The sequence below is a fragment of the Theropithecus gelada genome, chromosome X, assembly GCF_003255815.1.
Source record: "Theropithecus gelada isolate Dixy chromosome X, Tgel_1.0, whole genome shotgun sequence".
NCBI classification, from domain to species: Eukaryota; Metazoa; Chordata; class Mammalia; order Primates; family Cercopithecidae; genus Theropithecus; species Theropithecus gelada.
In genome coordinates, this window is record NC_037689.1 from 83,044,934 (window position 1) to 83,065,579 (window position 20,646).

General features: G+C 42.7%; 1 protein-coding gene across 8 annotated transcripts; it reads left to right on the top strand.

Moving 5' to 3' along the window:
- Positions 1-708: 708 nt before the first annotated feature.
- Positions 709-18,009, top strand: SNX12 (sorting nexin 12). Of its 8 annotated transcripts, none has more exons than XM_025372342.1 (5): positions 709-859; positions 5,475-5,655; positions 11,376-11,471; positions 12,375-12,499; positions 13,222-15,094. In XM_025372342.1, the coding sequence occupies exons 2-5, from the start codon at positions 5,491-5,493 to the stop codon at positions 13,322-13,324; spliced, it is 489 nt and encodes a 162-aa protein (XP_025228127.1). In that variant the 5' UTR covers positions 709-859; positions 5,475-5,490; the 3' UTR covers positions 13,325-15,094. The 8 variants fall into 8 exon arrangements, with proteins under 8 accessions (XP_025228127.1, XP_025228125.1, XP_025228126.1 ...); XM_025372340.1 differs by lacking the exon at positions 709-859 and adding an exon at positions 17,972-18,009 and having other exon boundaries at positions 5,255-5,655; positions 13,222-13,316; XM_025372341.1 differs by lacking the exon at positions 709-859 and having other exon boundaries at positions 5,255-5,655.
- Positions 18,010-20,646: the final 2,637 nt, after the last annotated feature.

Consider the following 20,646-nt stretch of genomic DNA (forward strand, 5'->3'; position numbering starts at 1 on the left):
TTAACTGAGTTAAAATATATAAAGCACTTAAAATTGTGCCTGGCAGATAGTAAGTGTTCAATAAATGTTAGCTTTTATTAAGGGAAGAAGGCTGGCTAATTCAACATTATTGTCTTTCCAGGTCTTATTGTTTCTAGATAACTAAGTATATAACTAACGAACACCTCTATGGAAGCTGGAGGTCAGACTCTTGTCAGCTGATGGGTTAGGTCTTTAGCAACCCCATTAACATGCATAACAGCCCACTTAGGCTGCCGCCACTTTTTCCCAGATTGCCCTCACCCCTAGGCGACTTAGAGATACTTTTGTGAAATAAATACAATCACCAACTTAAGTAGGCAAGTTGAGTATTTAAAGGGCACTTCATCAACATAGGGAGACAACTGACAACTTTCAGAAGGGATTTAGTTTAAAGTAGACTATCCCCAGGGAGGCCTCAGGTGAAATGAACGTCAAGAAGGGAACAAATCACTAATGGTAATAGGCAGCTGGATGGGTGTGTGTGGAAAGGAGTAGGGTGCTCCATAGAAAGGCAGTTAAGCTCTAAATCCAGATCCCCTGAAATACAGATTGTATGGATATGAGCTCTACTCTTTTGTTTTCACCACTCTACTACCTGTTTTTACAACCAGACCCTCCCCTCGTACTCCCTCCCTGCAGTTCCAGCCTCCTGCTCTCAGGAACACAAACACCCCAAATTACAGGGTCTTTTGATTTGCCATTTCCTTGGGACAGCCTGAAGGGAGAATCGAAAGAAGTTCTTGTCAGTATGGTTGCATAACACTGAGTCGGAGATTGTGAAATGTCCTTTGAGAAAAATGTACGGGCAGGAAGATGAATAGGTGTCTGTTTGATTAAGGTACAGTACTGCCTGTGGGCAGGATGATGAACTAATGGGATTCCATACAATTTAAAGGTCCTAAATCTTCATTTCTCACCACCCCCATTCTTGACTCCTTTTGGCCAAGAATCACTGTGGTCAAGGAAACGCAGTAGAGAGGAAAGTGCGCATCAAGTTCTGATGTCACCTGTTTGTCAAGAGATTTGACTCAGCTACTGTGTGTGTGTGTGTGTGTGTGTGTGTGTGTGTGTGTGTGTGCGCGCGCGCGCGCTGAGGTACAGAGGATAACTGTGCTTCACCCAACATCACTTAGTAGCTCTGAACTTCTGTGCCTGCCATGAAAAATAAAAAGGGTGCTCTGTGTGTGTGTGTGTGTGTGTGTGTGTATGGGAGCCAGCTAGCTGTTACTGCCTTATTAATGCAAAGGACTTAATTAGCCCAGTACCCTCTACTCTCCTCTTCTTTTCACCCTATCAAAATTTTCTCTCAAAGATCATTTATTATTTATTTACACCTCATTGTGAATTTAACTTGCACAATTCTCCTAGGGCTTTATCTCGTCACTCATCTATATATTTAACTTTTCACTTTCTATGGAATTGGTCCCTCTAGCGCTAAACACATTTAAATCTCTCCTATCCTAAAAAACAAATCCTTCTTTAACTATGCATTGCTCTCTGGCTACATTTCTTTCTTAGGCAAGTTTCTCAAAAGATTCTCTATTAAATGTTTCCACTTCTTCACCTCTGATTCAATTCTCAATTCACTGTGATCTGGATTCTACTCCCAGGACTCTACTGAAACTGTTCTCATTTAAGTGATTATTAAATCTACTGGACATTTATCAGGGCTTATCTTATTTGACCTTTCTACTGTATTAAACACTATTAACCACCTATTTGCTCCTTTTAGAAACATTTTCATTCATTGCCTTCAGATCATTATTGTCTTCTGGCTCTCTTCCTACCTCTCTGACCACTCCTTCCTGATATCCTTCACAGGCTTTTTTTTTTTTTTTTTTCTTTCCAAGATGGAGTCTTGCTCTGTTGCCCAGGCTGGAGTGCAGTGGCTTGATCTCAGCTAACTGCAACCTCCGCCTCCCAGGTTCAAACAATTCTCCTGCCTCAGCCTCCCGAGTAGCTGGGACTACAGGTGCACGCCGCCACGCCCATCTACTTTTTTGTATTTTAGTAGAGACCAGTTTTCACCGTGTTGCCCAGGCTGGTCGCGAACTCCTGCACTCAGGCAATCTGCCCGCCTCGGCCTCCCAAAGTACTGGGATTGCAGGCGCCAGCCACTGTGCCTGGCCCACAAGCTGTTCTTTTCTGTGCCTGCCCTTTAATGTTTTTCCCAAATGGAAATAGTTTTACTTTTTCTGGTTAAAAAAGAAATGTAAGTTTATTGTTAAAACATCAGATCCTTTAGAAAATTATAAAAGTATAAAATCCAACTGAAACCCCACCACACAGAGGTAACCACTAATATTTTGCTGTATGTCTTTCCAGACTTTAAAAATTATATATAGTTATTTATATATAAATATTTATATATAATTATTTATATTATATTATATATTATTTATAATTATAACTATTTATATTAATTATATATATAAAATATACATTAATACAAATGATATACTACAATATTTTTTACCAGCTTTTTTCACTTTTTAATGGACATCATTCTGTATCAACAAGCATAGGACATTATTTTAAATGGATAGATAGGGGAACTGTAAATTAGGCCATTTGCACAAGATAGTGAAATTTATGATGGAAGTGACTAAGATAAAAAGCCTTGTAAAATATAAAATCCGCTACCCCTTTATAAGATTTGTTATATAAGCAAATTCACAAATTAGAAAAAAAGACTACAAAAATATTGCAGAAAATGCACAATTATTTGCTCTTAAAAACAGGATCCTTACACTGGTATCTTTATGTGATTATCTGATTATTTTCTGAGGATAAATTATTGGAAGTAAAAGTTTTGAGTCAAAGATTTTGGTAAATAACATTTAAAATAAAAAAAATACAAAGGCACTATACTTACACATAGTTAATGAAAAACAACCCTCCCTGCCATCTGTGCCTCCTTTTCTCCAGTTCTGCTCTCCAGAGACAACCAGTATTACAAGTTTCTTCAAGTCAAAGTTTTTAAGAAAAACACATACTGCCAATCTATTTCCCAGAAAGATTGTACCGATTCACATTCCTACCAAAACTGCATGCCCTCACCAACTTTTAAATCTTCTGTCCTTGCCTCTTCATGTTTTTCTTTCTACATGGTATGCTGATGACTCTCATATCTCTATCTCTCTAACCCTGACCTCGCCCTCGAGCTCCAGGCCAGTATTTCCAGCTACTCGCTGGACATCTCCACCTGGATGTTCTACAGACACCCCATATTTATCTAAACTGAACTCATTTTTTACAGATGAGGAAAACTGTTTGTATAATTTGCTCATGGTTATACAGCTAGAAAGCAAGGATTTAAACCCAGGCAGCCTAAGTCCATGGGTCACACATTTAAGCCCCACACTATACTACCACCATATCTAATCACATACAAGTCCTATTTTATTTCTTCAATCTCTGTCCTATCTCTTCCCTCTTCTCCATTCTCACCATCACCACTTGATTCTGAGTCTTATTGTCAATACCTTCACAATTCAACTTAAATACATCTTCCATGTTGTCTACAAAACAATTCTTCTAACACATACATCTGATCATGTATTTTTCCTGCTTAGGATCCTTCAGGGACTCCCTATCACCTACCATAAAGCGTTGTATCACCTATCATAAAGTCAGAGATCCTTTGCTTAATATAAGCAGATCATCCTTTGTCTGCCCATCCTTAGCCAGTCTACCTTTCTAAACACTTCCATCACACAGTCTGAATTGGCGATAAATGCCTAAAAATGCCCTACTGTTTCTTATTGCAAGGACTTTGCATATTTCTCTCTCTCTCTCTCTTTTTTTTCCTTTTCTTTCTTTGATGGAGTCTTGCTCTGTTGTCCAGGATGGAGTGCAGTGGCATGATCTCAGCTCACTGCAATCTCTGCGATTCAAGCGAGGTTCAAGCGATTCTCCTGCCTCAGCCTCCCGAGTAGCTGGGATTACAGGCGTGTGCCACCCCGCCCAGCTAATTTTTGTATTTTTAGTAGAGACGGGGTTTCACCATGTTGGCCAGGCTGGTCTCGAACTCTTGACCTCAAGTGATCTGCCTGCCTCGGCCTCCCAAAGTGCTGGGATTACAGGTGTGAGCCACCGCGTCTGGCCTGCATATGCTGTTTCTTATTCCAGAAATTACCTTTCCCTATTTCCACTCCTATTTGTCCTTTATGTCTTTTCATGTCTGTTAAACTCGTATGTTTCCTCCTCCAGGGGAGCCTCCCCTAATTTTTCCAATTATACATTTCCTATGTGCTGCTTTGAACATTTACTTATTTTGTATTTGTCACATTATATTAGTTTTGTTTACTTGTCTCCCTTGCTAGAATGTTAACTCCTTGAGGGCAGGGACTCTCTTATTTAACTCCAAGACTTTAGTGTTTAGCATGGTGCTTGGCACGTAAGTAGTTGCTTAGTGGATATTGGTTAAATTGAATTAAATAGCAATTGTGAAACTGTAGGGCCTCATACTCTGTTGAAAGAATTTCTGGCATCAGTGATACGGGAAATATTTTTTGAGCAGAGGAGGGCAAGGGAAAGGTGGAGAAAGGATGACCTGAAATCATCACCCTGTCTACCCTTTAATGTAGAGCATATGTAAATTAGTCATATAAATATTAGTATTTCTATAGATATTCTCATGTAAACATTTATTCTATCTCCGTTATGGGTTGCAGGCAACCTCAGAGCAGTGCCAAGTATGGAGTTCTGCGGAGTAGAAATAGAAGGTATGAAGTAAGTACCCTCAATTTGCTGAGAAATATAAGATTGAGTACACCTGGAGTGTGGCAACAAGGAGTAAGATATGCCCAATTTTCCTGAAAAGTGAGAGAGAAATGTCTTTCTTTACCCCATTCTAGTTGCTTGCTGCTTTCCTGGCACCATACGTAGTGCTGAGTGCGCCATTGTGTGTGGCATGAACTGAAAGCATCAGTGGCACAGGTGGGACGGCTACGTTATAGGTTCTCAGTACTATTATTGGAACCCCACCCTCCATAGACCACCCTTCTATTTTCGCGGAAAACCAGGACTTATTCAGGTCACAGGGCTTCGACCTATCACTGTAGGAGCCTGGCTCGCGGGGCAGTACCCACTGTTGATTGATACACGGTATGAGACAATTTCTTGGGTTGAGGAGCCGCGATTGGCGGAGCCAGCCAGTGGTGCTAAGCAGGGTATTGGGTACTGCGTATCGGGGATGCAGGTTCCTGGGTGGCCACAAACATCACCCGGAAGCCTGAATATGGCCTCCACTCTACAGGGCGCGCAGCAGGCAGCACGGCCGCTATTCAGGGCGCAGGGCCCGGGCCCGAGCGGCGTGCGCGTGCGCGCGTGCGTGGGCGCGCGTGCGCGCCGCCGCCGCCTGTGGGTTGGCTGGTTATTTTGCAAGCGGGAGGGGCCGTGCGCGCTCCTGCCTCAGGCCTCTGTCCCCCACCCCACTTCCCCGGTCCCAGGCTCTCCTTCGGAAAGATGTCGGACACGGCAGTAGCTGACACCCGGCGCCTTAACTCGAAGCCGCAGGACCTGACCGACGCTTACGGGCCGCCAAGTAACTTCCTGGAGATCGACATCTTTAATCCTCAGACGGTGGGCGTGGGACGCGCGCGCTTCACCACCTATGAGGTTCGCATGCGGGTGAGTCACGGGGTGAGGGAGACAGCTGAGGGAGGACCGGGCGGCGCGGGCGGGAGGGGGGAGGGAGGCTACCGCGGGGACAACTAACGGCGGGGAAGACGCCTTAGGGGTCATTTGGGGGTTAGGGGCATAATAGGCTTGGAGAGAGGTCTGCCGATTCAGTTGTGACCGGAGGATGCAGAAAACTCCTGAGGGAGACATCGGACGGGGATGCAGGAAAACTACCCATGAGGAAGTGAAGCATGGCTGGATAGGGTGGGGTGGATGGAAAAAGATTAGAGTGAGGAATTCAAGGAGATAGGAATCACTGCTGTAGCGACAGTAGGAAGGGAGGGAGGATGGAAGAGGGCTGGGGGATGGAAAGCCAAGGCGATATATCGCTGAGCTCCATAACTAAACTAGGTTGCGGGAAGTCTGAAGAGGGAGGGCAGGAAGGACGGCTGCTTTCTAATGAGGTCTTCCTGGGATAATGGAGTTAAGCAAAGCCTTGAATTAAAGGGAAGGTAGATTCCAGAAAAGGCAGACAGCGGGCTTGTGGGAGCAGAAATAAGAAAGGGAGTCTCCTTGAGACCGAGCGCTTTCCTAACTTGTGTCGGATCAGCATCTGAAGGAGATAAATGTTTTATGCTTAAGTTTTCGCAGGTACTACATTCTGTCTCGCCTTGAAACCTGGCCTTGCCCTGGGATTGGTGCCTTGTCAGTCACTGCTTTCATTCTATGCTGATCCTTTAGATTTGAAGTATCCAGAATGTTTATTTCAGTATTTATTGACTCTCTTTCAGTATTTATTGACTCTCAAAAAGCCATTATATGAATGGCTTTTTGCCCTTTCTGTCCTAGATTACCCTTCTGGATTCTGACCCTGGTCTGTAGTTACTTTAATACATGACATTTCAGAACTGCCCAGGAGTGGCTTCTTCCAGCATGCATGACAGAGGACTTTACTCTAGTGCTTAGCCCATAATGCAAGGATGGAATGTCCAGATAGAGTATTTGGTTTACAGGATCTTTTGCCCACTTGAAGTGGTTATAGGCAAAACAGTTTGAGAATCATTTTCCAGTTTTCCATATGTTTTCTTCTCAGACTAAAAGGCCAGAATATTCTCTGTGGACAGCATCCTGCTCAAACAGCATTGAAGAACTAAAAGAGTGTATATGCTTTCATTGTTGAAGGAGTGAATTGAATGAGAAATTGTGGTTTCCTACTCGGGCTTTGAAATCTTACTGAGAAATGATGATTTCCAGATTCCAAGCTTGGCAAAGTCCAAACTAAAGAAAGAAAAGTGAATAGCAAAACATGAGAAACACTTGTCTATATAAGAACTATTTGAAATCATGTCTTTGGGGGAGAATGGAATTTAGGTCCTTTAGAATATGATAAAAGCGGGAAATTGTCACTGCTGGAGAACTTAGTTACCTGAGGGAGCTTGGGCGTAACTAGTACAGCATAAGGGCTGTCTGCTGTGGGGTTTTGGAGACATTCGATGCATTAGCCAAGAGTCTTAGGGATTCTGAATGAAATCGCTCTTTACTCCAGGTATTCTTTTGTTTTTTTAGAGATGGAGTCTTGTTCTGTTGCCCAGGCTGCAGTGCAGTGGTGCGATCTCGGCTCACTGCAACCTCTACCTCCTGGGTTCAAGCAATTCTGCCTCAGCCTCCCGAATAGCTGGTATTACAGGCACATGCACCATGCCTGGCTAATTTTTGTATTTTTAGTAGAGACGGGGTTTTGCCATGTTGGCCAGGCTGGTCTTGAATTCCTGACCTCAAGTGATCCTCCTGCTTCGGCCTCCCAAAGGGCTGGGATTATAGGCATGAGCCACCACGCCTGGCCCTACTCCAGGTATTCTAGTAACAACAGGGACTGTTCATCTAGTGCCTGCTGTGTGCCAGGCACTGAACTAGGTTTTAATTTGTCTTAATCCTTACAAAACTTCGTTTTACACATGGGAAACTGAGGAGGAATGCCGTTTAAGTAACTTGCCCAAGTACACATAACTATATCTGACAGGGCTGGGATTTTAACACAAATATGTCTGACTCCATATTCTTTCTACTACACTTCAGTCTCCTTGACAACACTTAGTAGCAAAACTTTAGCATGTAAAATTTTTCTACTCACTAAACTTTTAATTGGTCCCTTCCACAATTTTTTTTTTTTTTTTTCGAGATCGAGTCTCGCTCTCTCACCCAGGCTGGAGTGCAGTGGCATGATCTCAGCTCACTGCAACCTATACCTCCCAGGTTCAAGCGATTCTCCTGCCTCAGCCTCCAGAGTAGCTGGGACTACAGGCATACAGGCATGGTGCCACCACACCTGGCTAATATATATATATTTTTTTGAGATAGAGTTTCGCTCTTGTAGCCCAGGCTGGAGTGCAGTGGCGTGATCTCGGCTCACTGCAACCTCTGCCTCCTGGGTTCAAGTGATTCTCCTGCCTCAGCCTCCCAAGTAGCTGGGATTACAGGCATGCACCACCACGGCTGGCTAATTTTTGTAGTTTTAGTAGAGACAGGGTTTCGCCATGTTGGCCAGGCTGGTCTCGAACTCCTGACCTCAAGTGATCCATCCGCCTCAGCCTCCCAAAGTGCTGGGATTACAGGTGTGAGCCACCGTGCCCAGCTTGTTAATTAATTCTTTGAGACTAGGTCTTGTTCTATTCCCCAGGCTGGAGTACAATGGCAAAATAATGGCTCACTGTAGCTTTGACCTTCTGGGCTCAAGTGATCCTCCCACCTTAGCCTCCTGAGTAGCTGGGACTAAAGGCATATCCCATCATACCTGAATTTATTAAAAAATTTTTTTTGTAGAGATAAGGTTTTATAGAGACAGCCTATGTTGTCCAGGCTGGTCTCAAGTGATCCTCCTGCCTTGACCTCCTAAAGTGCTGGTATTACAGGCATGAGCCACCATGCCTGGCCACTTATTTATTCTTTTTTTTTTTTTTTTTTGAGATGGAGTCTCACTCTGTCACTCAGGCTGGAGTTCAGTGGCACGATCTCAGCTCACTGCAACCTCTGCCTCCTAGGTTCAAGTAATTCTCCTGCCTCAGTCTCCCCAGTAGCTGGATTTATAGGTGCACACCATCATGCCTGGCTAATTTTTATATTTTTAGTAGAGACAAGGTTTCACCATGTTAGCCAGGCTGGTCTTGAACTCCTGGCCTCAGGTGATCCACCTGCCTCAGCCTCCCAAAGTGCTGGGATTACAGGCGTGAGCCACCGCGCTTGGCCTTGTTTATTCCATTTTTTTTTTTTTTTAAGACAGAGTCTTGCTCTGTCACCCAGGCTAGAGGGCAGTGGTATGATCTTGGCTCACTGCAGCCTCCGCCTCCCAGGTTCAAGCGATTCTCCTGCCTCACCTTCCTGAGTAGTTGGGATTACAAGCACCTGGCTAGTTTTTGTATTTTTAGTAGAGACAGGATTTCACAGTGTTGGCCAGGGTGGTCTTGAACTCCTGACCTCAAGTGATCCGCCCGCCTCAGCCTCCCAAAGTGCTGGGATTACAGACGTGAGCCACTGCATCCCGCCCTTAAATAAATAATGGTTTAGTAATATTACTTTATATGAATCTCACTCCATTTCAACCTGTTGACATTCCTTGAACCTTGACGATCCTGGATGGAGTTTAACTAATGTAAGTTGGCCAGTTATTTGGCTTTTGATGGCCTATTTAAGAACTGGATCCTGAAAAAACAATTTCCTGTGTCAAGGAGTACAAAGCATGATGTAGTGTGGGGTCTGTGTGAAGCTCTAATAGAGTTTCGAGATGCTCTTTTCCTGCCAAGAGGCAGTTGTGGAGAAAGGAGATAACTAGTTTATTTTATTCATCCTCTCACCTGAATTGACTGGCAGTAAATATGGTCAGTATTAATACATGTGGTTGGCCATTTCTATTTAGAACTTGTAGGCAGGAATGAAGATCAGGGCTTTCTGTCTGTCAAGGGATTCGTGTTGCCACTAGAGCCTTGGGAATCTCAGTGTTTAAAATGTAGGAATGAGCTGATTTATATCAGGGAGCAAGCTTTGGTAAGCCAACTTTTGTAATGGCGATTTCTTCTGCATTTTCTAGATGATGAGAGGATAAACAGACACATAGAGTCTCTATTAATTAATTGAGCATTTATTGAGTAACTTGCATATTCTGCATTTTAGAAGATGCAGAAGTAGTCATAGTTTCTAATCTTAATGAGATTAGTTAGTTAGACAAGGCAAACATGATGCATAAAACAATAGTATATCAGGCAATGCTAAAGTATGAATGTCAGAAGGGTTCAGAGAGGAGGAAAACCAATAAATCCAGTTGGTGTTGTCAGGAAATTTTTTTGTATGAAGTGAGAGTTGAGTAAGCAGTGGTAGAATGGAGAGGATTTGGACAGGAAGAGCAGAGGTAGGCATACCTTGAATGTGTTTTTCTCTTTACAGGGAATTTAAATTCACTTTTTAAAGGAAAATGTAGTATGTACACATGATAAATTCAAATTTTACAATGAAAAATGTGACTATTCCACCCATTCCAGTTGTCTTCTCTTACTCTCGAAAGTCAATCACCATTACCAGTATCTTTTCATAAATACTTTATTCATCAGTGTAAATATATACATACATATCCTTTTTTAAAACACAAATAGAGGCAAGCTATGTGTGTGTATACACACACACACACACACACACACACACACACACACACACACTGTTCTATATCTTTATTTTACTACTTAATATCTTTCCATACTGGCACATAGAGATCTTTCATTTTTATTTCGAGAGACAGAGTCTCTGTGCCAGATTACAGTAGCATGATCACAGTTCACCATAGCCTTGACCTCCTGGGCTCAGGTGATCCCTCTGAGTAGCTGGGACCACAGGCGAGCACTGCCACTACACCTGGCTTTTTTACTTTTTGTAGAGATGGAATCTTGCTATGGTTTCCCAGGCTAGTCTCAAAACTCCTGGGCTCAGGTGATCCTCCTGCCTCAGCCTCCCGAAGTGCTGGGATTATAGGTGTGAGCTACTGCACCTGGCTTTCACATTCTTTTCATAGTTATTTAATATTCTACTATACAGGTATACCATAATTCATTGTAACCTATTGTCTATTCGTAGACATTTATTATTATTATAAATAATAAAATGCAATGAAACTCTTTTTTTTTTTTTTTTTTTTTTTGAGACAGAATCTCACTCTGTCTCCCAGGCTGGAGTACAGTGGTGTGATCTCGGCTCACTACAACCTCTGCCTCCCGGGTTCAAGTGATCCTTCTGCCTCAGCCTCACAAGTTGCTGAGATTACAAGTGTGTGCTACCATGCCTGGCTAATTTTTGTGTTTTTAGTAGAGACGGGGTTTCAACATGTTGGCCAGGCTGGTCTTGAACTCTTGACCTCAAGTGATCTGCCCGCCTCGGCCTCTGAAAGTGCTGGGATTATAGGCATGAGCCACCAAGCCCCGTCAAAACTCTTATATGTACATATTTACATACTACTGCAAGTCTACGTGTAGGATAAATTCTAAGCAGCAAGGGACTTCTGATCATCAGCTGTGACAAGGTTGGATGTGGTAAGGGTTGGTCTTTACCTGGTGGTGATTTGAAAGGTTATAGGAGCATGATCCATAGAAGCTATTTCTTCATTGGGACCTGTCCAAGTTACTCAGACAGGTGGCTACCACAGGCTGAACATTACTTTCCATCTTTCTTCTTTCATTTTTCCTTCTATGTAGACAAACCTACCTATCTTCAAGCTGAAGGAGTCCTGCGTACGGCGGCGCTACAGTGACTTTGAGTGGCTGAAAAATGAGCTGGAGCGAGATAGCAAGGTATGGCCTTGTTCTCTGTGTGGCATCTTTGGAGGAGGAGATCTACATAGGCTGAGGGGGCATACAACCACAGTCTATAAAGTCTTGAAGGGAATGAAGAGGGTGAACACATTCTTATCCATCAAATCTCAGTATTTTAGATCGGGGGGATAACCTTTTGAAACTTGAAAGTGGTAAGTTCTGGCTGGGCACTGTGGCTCACGCCTGTAATCCCAACACTTTGGGAGGCAGAGGCGGGCGGATCACCTGAGGTCAGGAGTTCAAGACCAGCCTGGCCAACATGGTGAAACCCCGTCTCTACAGAAAATACAAAAAATTAGCCGGGCGTGGTAGTGGATGCCTGTAATCCCAGCTACTTGGGAAGCGAAGGCATGGGAATTGCTTGAACCTGGGAGTCAGAGGTTGCAGTGAGCCGAGATCGTGCCCTTGCACTCCAGCCTGGGTGACAGAGCAAGACTCTGTCTCAAAAAAAAAAAAAAAAAATAGAATAAGAAAGAAAGTGGTAAGTTCAGGACAAGTTTTTTTTTTTTTTTTTAAGTTATTACTTCACTTAGTCGCTAGTAAAGTTGTACAACTTAATTCCTGTAGGTGCTAAAAATGGAAAGTCTAGTGTCAGGGAAATCCTAGCTAAATTCTTGAATGGTAGTGGCTTGTTAAGGAAAGTGAGGATTATTTGGAGTTTATTTCCTTCTTTTGAGGTGGTAAACCTGTCCTCCCACAGAAACGGATTAATTTTTGACCTGAGCCATCCTGACTGTTCTTATGGTATTAGTTCTTGCAAGTTGCTGGCTGTGGGACAGGATAGACCCTATGCCTAATAAGAAATGAGGTACACAGTGCTTTACCATCTCATTCCCACTCTGTCTCTCTCCCATGTGGCTGGAATTTTGTGTGTGCCTTCAGATTGTAGTACCACCACTGCCTGGGAAAGCCTTGAAGCGGCAGCTCCCTTTCCGAGGAGATGAAGGGATCTTTGAAGAGTCTTTCATCGAAGAAAGGAGGCAGGGCCTCGAGCAGTTTATTAACAAGTAAGCCAAGTTCCTGGGGGCTCCACTTGCTACTTTTGCCATCGTAGTCTTTCTTTATGTTTTGTTTACCTCACCTTTTATTTGTATTTATTTACTTATTTATTTATTTGAGACAGAGTCTCACTCTGTCACCTAGGCTGGAGTGCAGTGGTGCGATCCCGGCTCACTGCAACCTCTGCCTCCTGGGTTTAAGCGATTCTCCTGCCTCAGCCTCTGAGTAGCAGGGATTACAAGCACAGGCCACCATGCCCGACTAATTTTCATATTTTTAGTAGGGATGAGGTTTCACCATATTGGCCAGACTGGTCTTGAACTCCTGACTTTAAGCGATCCACCCACCTTGGCCTCCCAAAGTGTTGGGATTACAGGCATGAGCCACCGCACCCAGCTCACCTTTTATAATGGGTACTATGATGTGGTGCCAATTATGTGGTGGGCTGACTGGACAGTAAAACTCCATTCCTTTGAGTAGAATTCTGATCCTGTATGTCAGAGCCTGAGAAAGCACAGTATGTTGGTTGTATCTAGGGATTTCCCTGTCTTGCCCCTCTATTCCCCGTCCCCTCTACAATATTAGGGTTGAGGTGGTACCCTACCGCTGTCCTCTACTGGCTTGAACCTTAGGGCTGACCTTGCCCTTCCTCCCCTGTCCACATCCCCATCCCTCTGCTAATTCTCTCTGATTCTGAATACTACTGATAACCATCCTGGTTTCTTTATAGAATTGCTGGGCACCCACTGGCTCAGAATGAACGCTGCCTACACATGTTCCTGCAGGAGGAGGCAATTGACAGGAACTACGTCCCGGGGAAGGTGCGCCAGTAGGAGCCCCTCTCACCACCTGCCCTCTACTTTCCTGCTGAAATGACATTGGTTTTTACACTAAGCCTCTCTCTGTCTTTGATCTGAAGTTGGCTGCCCATCTCCTGGCCTGATAGACTGTCTGGCATTGTGCTCCCTGGTACCTGACTACACCATGTGGGCACTCTGCTAGGATCCTCTTCTCTGAGGAGAGGTGGGAACCCACAGGCAGATGCCCTTTGCTTGGGGTTGGGGTGGGTGGGTGGGGGGATTAGACTGGACGGCAATTTCTTGGGCATTTACCCATGCCAGAAGGCTAACCTGGGGGGAGGGGGGCGCTTGTGCTGGTGAGGCACTTGGATACATACTGATGCTGCAAGTCCAGGGGATTTTTCTTACTCTTAGGTTTAACCAAGAACACTGAGCAGGGAAAAACCCTGCCTTTCCTAACTGCATGTATTTTTTCCTTTTTGGAAAGGTGGTAGAGACTCAGAAGCTTTCCTTGTTTTCTCTAGGCCTGCTCCCAGTTTTCTTAACAGTTTCTTTTGTTGCTTTCTCTCTCCTTTGTTGCTTTCCATGGCAGTAATCCTCCTAGAGTCCAAGCAGTCTGTTGTATGGAGCAGGGTGTGTGGGTTTTCTGGGCCCATCATTATGGCTGCTTCAGAGTCAGAAGAAAGCCATAGGGCAGTAGGGGAGCTCCTATTGCCTAGCCCTTCTCCCTTTGTGGCTCCCACTCTAGCTGCCTATTTTTGCTCATCAGCTGGTGAGTCAGTATGGGCCAGGAGTTCTCCCTCCCTAAGCCCTTGCTACTTTATGGGTTAGCTTTGCAGGTTTGGTGGCTTGAGGGGTGGGGGCAACTCACCACTGCCAGGTAACTCCCTGAAGGGTGGGAGTGGATTATCTTCTAGGCTCTTCCCGGCGGTAGGGAAGGGCATCAACACTGTCTTCCTTCCATTCTCCTTTCCCCCATCCCATTTAGTGCTGCCACAGGGCAGAAGCACACAAACCAACCACACAGTCTCTGACTTCTCCTAAGCACTTTGAGCTGTTGAATGGGGCTCAGGGGCAAGAATTTTTGCTGCCCTCCCCAGCGTGGTCACAGGGTTATTGAACTGCCTGCACTTGTTTCTCATGCAACTCCAGCATTTTCTCCAGAAGTTGAACTATGGATAGCAGCTTGGTATGGATTTCCTAAATCTTAACATCTGAAGCAGCTTCTTGAGGCTGGCAACTATCCTGGTTTCTGTCTGGGAGGGGGTGGTTTGTTTGCTGGGGCCCAATGTCTGTCCTAAGTGGTGGGGTGAGAGCAAGTTAACTTTGGTGCCAGGTGAGAGGTGGGGGCTCTTTGCTTAGACTCCTTATCATGGAAAGATTGGAGTTTTCTATGCAGGGTGTTGGGGAAAAGGATTACTGATTCTGACTGACCCTGATCAGAGGGATTAGGATTGTATTTTGACATAGGATTTGGAGCCCATCTAAATGTTGAAGTTCCTTGAGACAGCTCTCCAGCTGCTGAGCCTGTGCCAGGGGCTAAGCAGCCCCAAATGAGAGGCTCTGCTCCCTTTCCCACCTCGCCAATGTTGTTGTTGCTGCCTTTTTGATTTGTATCCTCTGTTATAGACATTTTTTAAAAACGATTTCTTCTTTCATTGTGCACAAGTGCTGAGAGTCTGAGGCCCCATTTCTGCTGTGTATATATATCCTGACTCGGGGCTTTTATTCAGCAAACTGTTCATTCTTCTGTCAGACAATGTCATATTCAACTCTGTTCATATTAAACCACTGTGAAGCAAGCCTCTGTTTTCCTGCTTAAGTTGTAAATTTAGTATTTTTTAGTGTCTAGGATATGCTGGGTATTATGCAGAAATCATACAATGTGGCCAGTGTCCTGAGGTAATGTTTTGCATTTAAATTTTTTTAAAAAGCAGAATCTTAACTTATCTTAATGATACTTACCTATCCTTTTTGCAACTCACAACTGACTTTGTCACAGAGGTAATGCATCTGCTTGCAGGAAGTAGCTGTAGGCTCAGTACCTGTGGTTTGAGTCACATTTAGCAGATTTGGTTTTTAAGCTTGTGGGTTTGTGCTAATTTGGGCAGAATATATTTATTATATATATTTATATGTGTGTGTGTGTGTGTGTGTGTCTGCATATGTAATACATGTACATAAACACATGAATGTGTTCATCCTCTGACACACCCACACAACACCAACAAACATTTCTTCTATAGGCTTTTTACCTCAATTGACACTGTTTTTTTTTTTTTGTTTTTTTTTTTCCCCAAATAAGTTTGACACAGGCAGAAAGGTGGGTGAACTCTCAGAACTTTTGGCGGGTGGATATTCATCTGACCATTGAGCTCTGAAATGGTTTCCCTACACAGAGAGGGTTTTGGCAAGGGTTGGAATGAGGGGAGGTAGCAGTCTTGTCATTTAGAAAATCAAAGCTAGTTTTAATGTAGTTCAACATGGAAAGAAGGTATAGAAAGTGATGTGTTTAAAACATTAGCAAATTAAGGCTGAATGTAGTTGGCTTATGCATCCCTGTAATCCCAGCATTTTGGGAGGCTGAGGCAGGAGGATTGCTTGAGCCCAGGAGCTTGAAACCAGCCTGGGCAACAGAGTGAGACACTGTCTGTACAAAAAATTTCAAAAGAAAAAAAAAAAAAGGAAATTAACATTACTTAGCAGTATTTGGTTCTAAGCAGAAGAGTGGGGGCTGTGAGGAAGTTGAGGTTTCTGGTAGTTCATGAATGAGATGACTAAAAATATCTGAGGGGATAGGGAAGAATGGGTATTTCTGTGAAATAAAGGAAAGTAAGGGTAAAGAGAGATGCAACCTTCGTAGGCAGCAGTGTTGAGAATGAACTGCAGAATAAATAGAAAAGCAGCTATAAAATAAAGTGTTAACAAAAATTTGGACAGATGACAACTCATTTAACAAGTGCTAATAGTCTTCTGTGTCTGGTCCTCTGCTAACAGCAGGGCTGGGGATAGGGTGGAGTGGTTGTGGTACAAGTAAAATATGGTATTACATTCTCTTTTTTCGTAGACCTTAAGAGTTCAGTTGAAGAGATGTTTAGCTGGGTGTGGTGGCCTATGCCTGTAATACCAGCACTTTGGGAGGATTGCTTGAGTCCAGGAGTTGGAGACGAGCCTGGGCAACTGAGTGAGATCTCATCTCTACCAAAAAAAAAAAAAAAAAAAAAAATTAAAAATCTGGCCAGGTATGGTGGCACATGCCTGTAGTCCCAGCTACTTGGGAAGCTGAAGCCGGAGGATTGCTTGAGCCCAGGAGGTTGAGGAGTGAGCCATGATTGTACCACTGCACTCCAACCTCAAAACAAAATGAAGAGAGGTCTATACAAGACAGGAAAATGCTAGAGACAAAGTAAGAGATTCAGGGACATCTGGTTAGTTGTCCAGTCTTTTTCTTTTTTTAAAATATCAGGCCAGGTAAATCTCTCTTGGATGTCAAATTGGCCATTTTGGCACATGAACTGGGCTGGGCAAGAACCCTAAATCCAAACCCTGTTACCCATTAACACTGAGGAGAAGCATACTTTTCTTTGATAAGGAATTCTAATTTACACAGGTATTTGCATGTTTACTGCTAATTAATCCCCTTTATCTATAGTGCAGAAAGGGCTTAACCTTATGCTGGAACCTGGGGGACAGAGGCTAACAAAAAATTTTAAATATAGCTAGACCCAAAAGAAGTCTAAATCTTCACATTCCAAAGATGCCTTATCTACCCTTTGACCCATTCTTTGAGACAAGGAATTAAGCCAGTAAAGGTGGGAGAGGTGGATAACATTCAGGCTTCTTTGGAGTTGTTTGATAGTTATCCTACATGAGATACTTTTATGTTGAAGATATTCCTACTTATATGTTGAAATATATGCTGTAATAATTTAAGTAAAATTACTTTCTTCTGTGGAAATGTAGAACAGCTGCTCACTGAAATGGATATTTCTTCATATCCTTGAAAACTGTTGAGTCACCCTTAGTATTCTCTTCTTAGATATAATAAGTTCTAATTTTTCCTTACTTGGCTCATTTTTAACTCTTTTATCTTTTTTTTATTCTGAAATCTCTCCAAGGCCCTCACATGTCCTCAGGTTGTAGAGTCTTAAATTGGACAACACTTTAATTACAGCCTGAAGGTTAGGTAGTTGTTATTCCATTTATATATCTTAGTATTTGAGTTTACTTTTGAAATATAAAGTCTTGGTGACTAATTTAGCATGTGGTTCTCTGCCACTCCCTTCCTGACCACCCACCACCCCTCATTCTTATCTTCTTTTTTTACCTTGTTTGTACAAAAACCAGTTGTTGCCTATTTTATTTCTTCTCTCCATACCCTGTCTCTCTGTCTATGCATTTAAAAACAGAGAACTCGTTCCTTATAAAACAGATAAACCAGGGATAATTGTCAACATCAAAAAAGAATTCTTCAAATCACTGCAGGCTTCCTTTAAATAGGTGTTTCCTATGGTGGTGTTTTTATATAGGTCATCAACTACTTTATAAAGAAACTGAAGATAAAGGGTTAAGAGGCAGTGCCAGTTGAAGAACAGTTAGAAATTGGGATAAAACAGTAGTTCTTAGGTAAACAGTAAAATACAGTTAGATTTTTTTTTTTTTTTTTTTTTTGAGGTGGAGTCTCACACTGTTGCCCAGGCTGGAGTGCAGTGGCGTGATCTCAGCTCACTGCAATCTCTGCCTCCCAGGTTCAGGTTCAAGCGATCCTCCTGCCTTAGCTTCCCGAGTAGCTGGGACTACAGGCGTGGCGCCATCATACCCGGCTAATTTTTGTATTTTTGTTAGAGACGGAGGTTTCACCACGTTGACCAGGCTGGTTTCAAACTCCTGAGTTCAAGTGATCTGCCCATCTCGACCTCCCAAAGTGTTGGGATTACAGGCGTAAGCCACTGCACCTGGCCTGATTTATGTATTACTTTTCAAGAGAATGTTATACCAATAATATTTTTTGTCTAGATACAGTGAACTTTTCATCATCTGTACTAATGGAGGCATATACATTTTAATTTTGTTATGCATTTTGGTTGTAACATTTAAATATAGGGATGTCTAATCATAAAATTTAAAAATACTTCATACTTTCATCATACTGAAGACTCAGGAAGATCTGAAAAGAAACAGAGTACCAGGCCTGGAATAGAAACCTGACTTCTAAAATTGGCTCTATAGCTAGCTGTAGGACCTTAGTTGAATTGCTTCACCATTTTAGGCCTGTTTTCTGAACTATACAATGAGGGATTTCGACTAAATGAGGGATTTTGACTAAATGATTTCTGAGGTATCTTAAATCTCTAGCTTTTTATGATTTCCCACCCTTGCCAAGGAGTTGAGTAAACATTGGAGGTGATGCCACCAAAAAAGTGAAAGCACAATTTTTCCTGCATATGATGGAGTTTGTTGTAGTGTAGTTAGTTTTCTCTTCCAGAAATGAACGATTATCCTGATTAGATTTTGTTTGCCCACATCCTGTTATATCAAGTCATGAGTATAACCCCATTGAAACTCAGAGTTGATTTGGTTTACGGTTGTCCTAATTGTATCCTAGGTCTTCTAGCTGAAATTTTAAAATGAAGTAGTCACCCCATGGAGTTATTTATTTATTTATTTATTTATTTATTATTTTGAGACAGAGTCTTGCTTTGTCGCCCAGGCCAGAGTGCAGTGATATGATCTCGGCTCACTGCAACCTCTGCCTCCCAGGTTCAAGCGATTCTCCTGCCTCAGCCTCCAGAGTAGCTGGGACTACAGGGGCACACCACCACACCCGGCTAATTTTTGTATTTTTAGTACAGATGGAGTTTCACCATATTGGCCAGGCTGGTCTCGAATTCCTGACCTTGTGATCTTCCCACCTCGACCTCCCAAAGTGCTGTGATTGATTACAGGTGTGAGCCACAGCACCCAGCCCCCATGGAGCTATTTTTATTTAAAACACATACATTATAACTCTATTGATCTGATTACAAAAGTGCCTATTTTGTTAAAATGTTTCATTGTGGTGATAAAAATTCAAAAATTATTAAAGTCAGTCAATAAAATTCAAGCAAAACATAAATGTGTAAAGTAAAAAGTGAAAGATTTTTCCTTAGTCCCTCTCACCACTCCCATTCTCCAAGAATAACTTAATTTGGTGCGTGTCTTCCCAGATGTTGTTCTGTGTGTGTTTATATATTAATATACACATATATACATATATGAATACCCACACATTTGTATATAGGTTTTTTTAAACAAAATGGGATATTACATGTACCGTTTTGCAACTTTTTTTCACTTTGCATTGTATTCTGGACTTCCTCTTGCATTAATACCTGGAAATTTACCTCATTTAAAAAATGACTGCATAATATTTCATGGTATGGTTGTATCACAATTTAATGATTCACCTATTGATGCAAATTTGTCTCCAATCATTCACTATTATAAATAATGCTACATATAACCTTGCTCCAGCGTATAAATATTTCTGTAGGATAGATTTTGAGAGAAGGAATTGCTGGGTCAAAAAGTGTGTGCCTTTTACTGTGTGTGTGTGTGTGTGTGTGTGTGTGTAGAGATGGGGGAGGGGGTGGTCTCACTTTGTTGCCCAAGTTGGTCTCGAACTCCTGGCTTCAAACAATTCTCCTGCCTCAGCCTCCCAAAGTGTTGGTATTACAGGCATGAGCCACTGTGCCTGGCCTCATTTTACATTTTGATAGCTAAAGCGAAATTGTTTTCTTAAAGAATGCAGTTTAGGCTTCCAGTGACAGCAAATGAGAATGTTTCCCCACCCAAAGTGGGGAAATTCTGTTCACAAAAAGTTTACTTGCAAAAGTGGTAAAAGTTTAAACAATTGATAATTATCCAAACTATTTGGTGAAAATCGTATTTCATGGTTTTAATTTGCGTTTTCTGGTATGTTTAATTGTAATGATACCACTGTCAGGTTTTAGTTTCCCCACACATTTACTTTTGGTCGTTCTAGAGGCAGTATCTATTGTTGCTAATTGAGGATACTGACCACTCTTCACCATAAATAAACCATCACACTTAATTAAAGGCCCTGAGTGTAAGTTTCTTCCCATCTGACTCTGGGGGAAGATGAAGCGATTAGTCTAGTGACAAAGCAACATTATCTGAGGCGCTCTCACAACCAGTACCTTTTTCAGATTGTCATTACTTTAGGTCAAGCCCAGAGCAGTACTGACAGCTCAACTACATGCTCTTCTGATCTCATGGCCAACCTGCTTTGATACTCGGGGAAATATAACTTGGTCTCTTGAGCCACCATCCGTCCAGCTTGGACCCCCGTCTAG

Excerpts from the sequence above, each read along its gene's own strand:
- SNX12 (XM_025372340.1), top strand. The coding sequence starts at position 5,491 with ATGTCGGACACGGCAGTAGCTGACACCCGGCGCCTTAACTCGAAGCCG. Across the intron at positions 5,656-11,375 it reads CCTATGAGGTTCGCATGCGG|ACAAACCTACCTATCTTCAA; the intron begins GTGAGTCACGGG and ends CCTTCTATGTAG. Across the intron at positions 13,317-17,971 it reads CTACGTCCCGGGGAAGGTGC|TCTCACACTGTTGCCCAGGC; the intron begins GCCAGTAGGAGC and ends TTTGAGGTGGAG.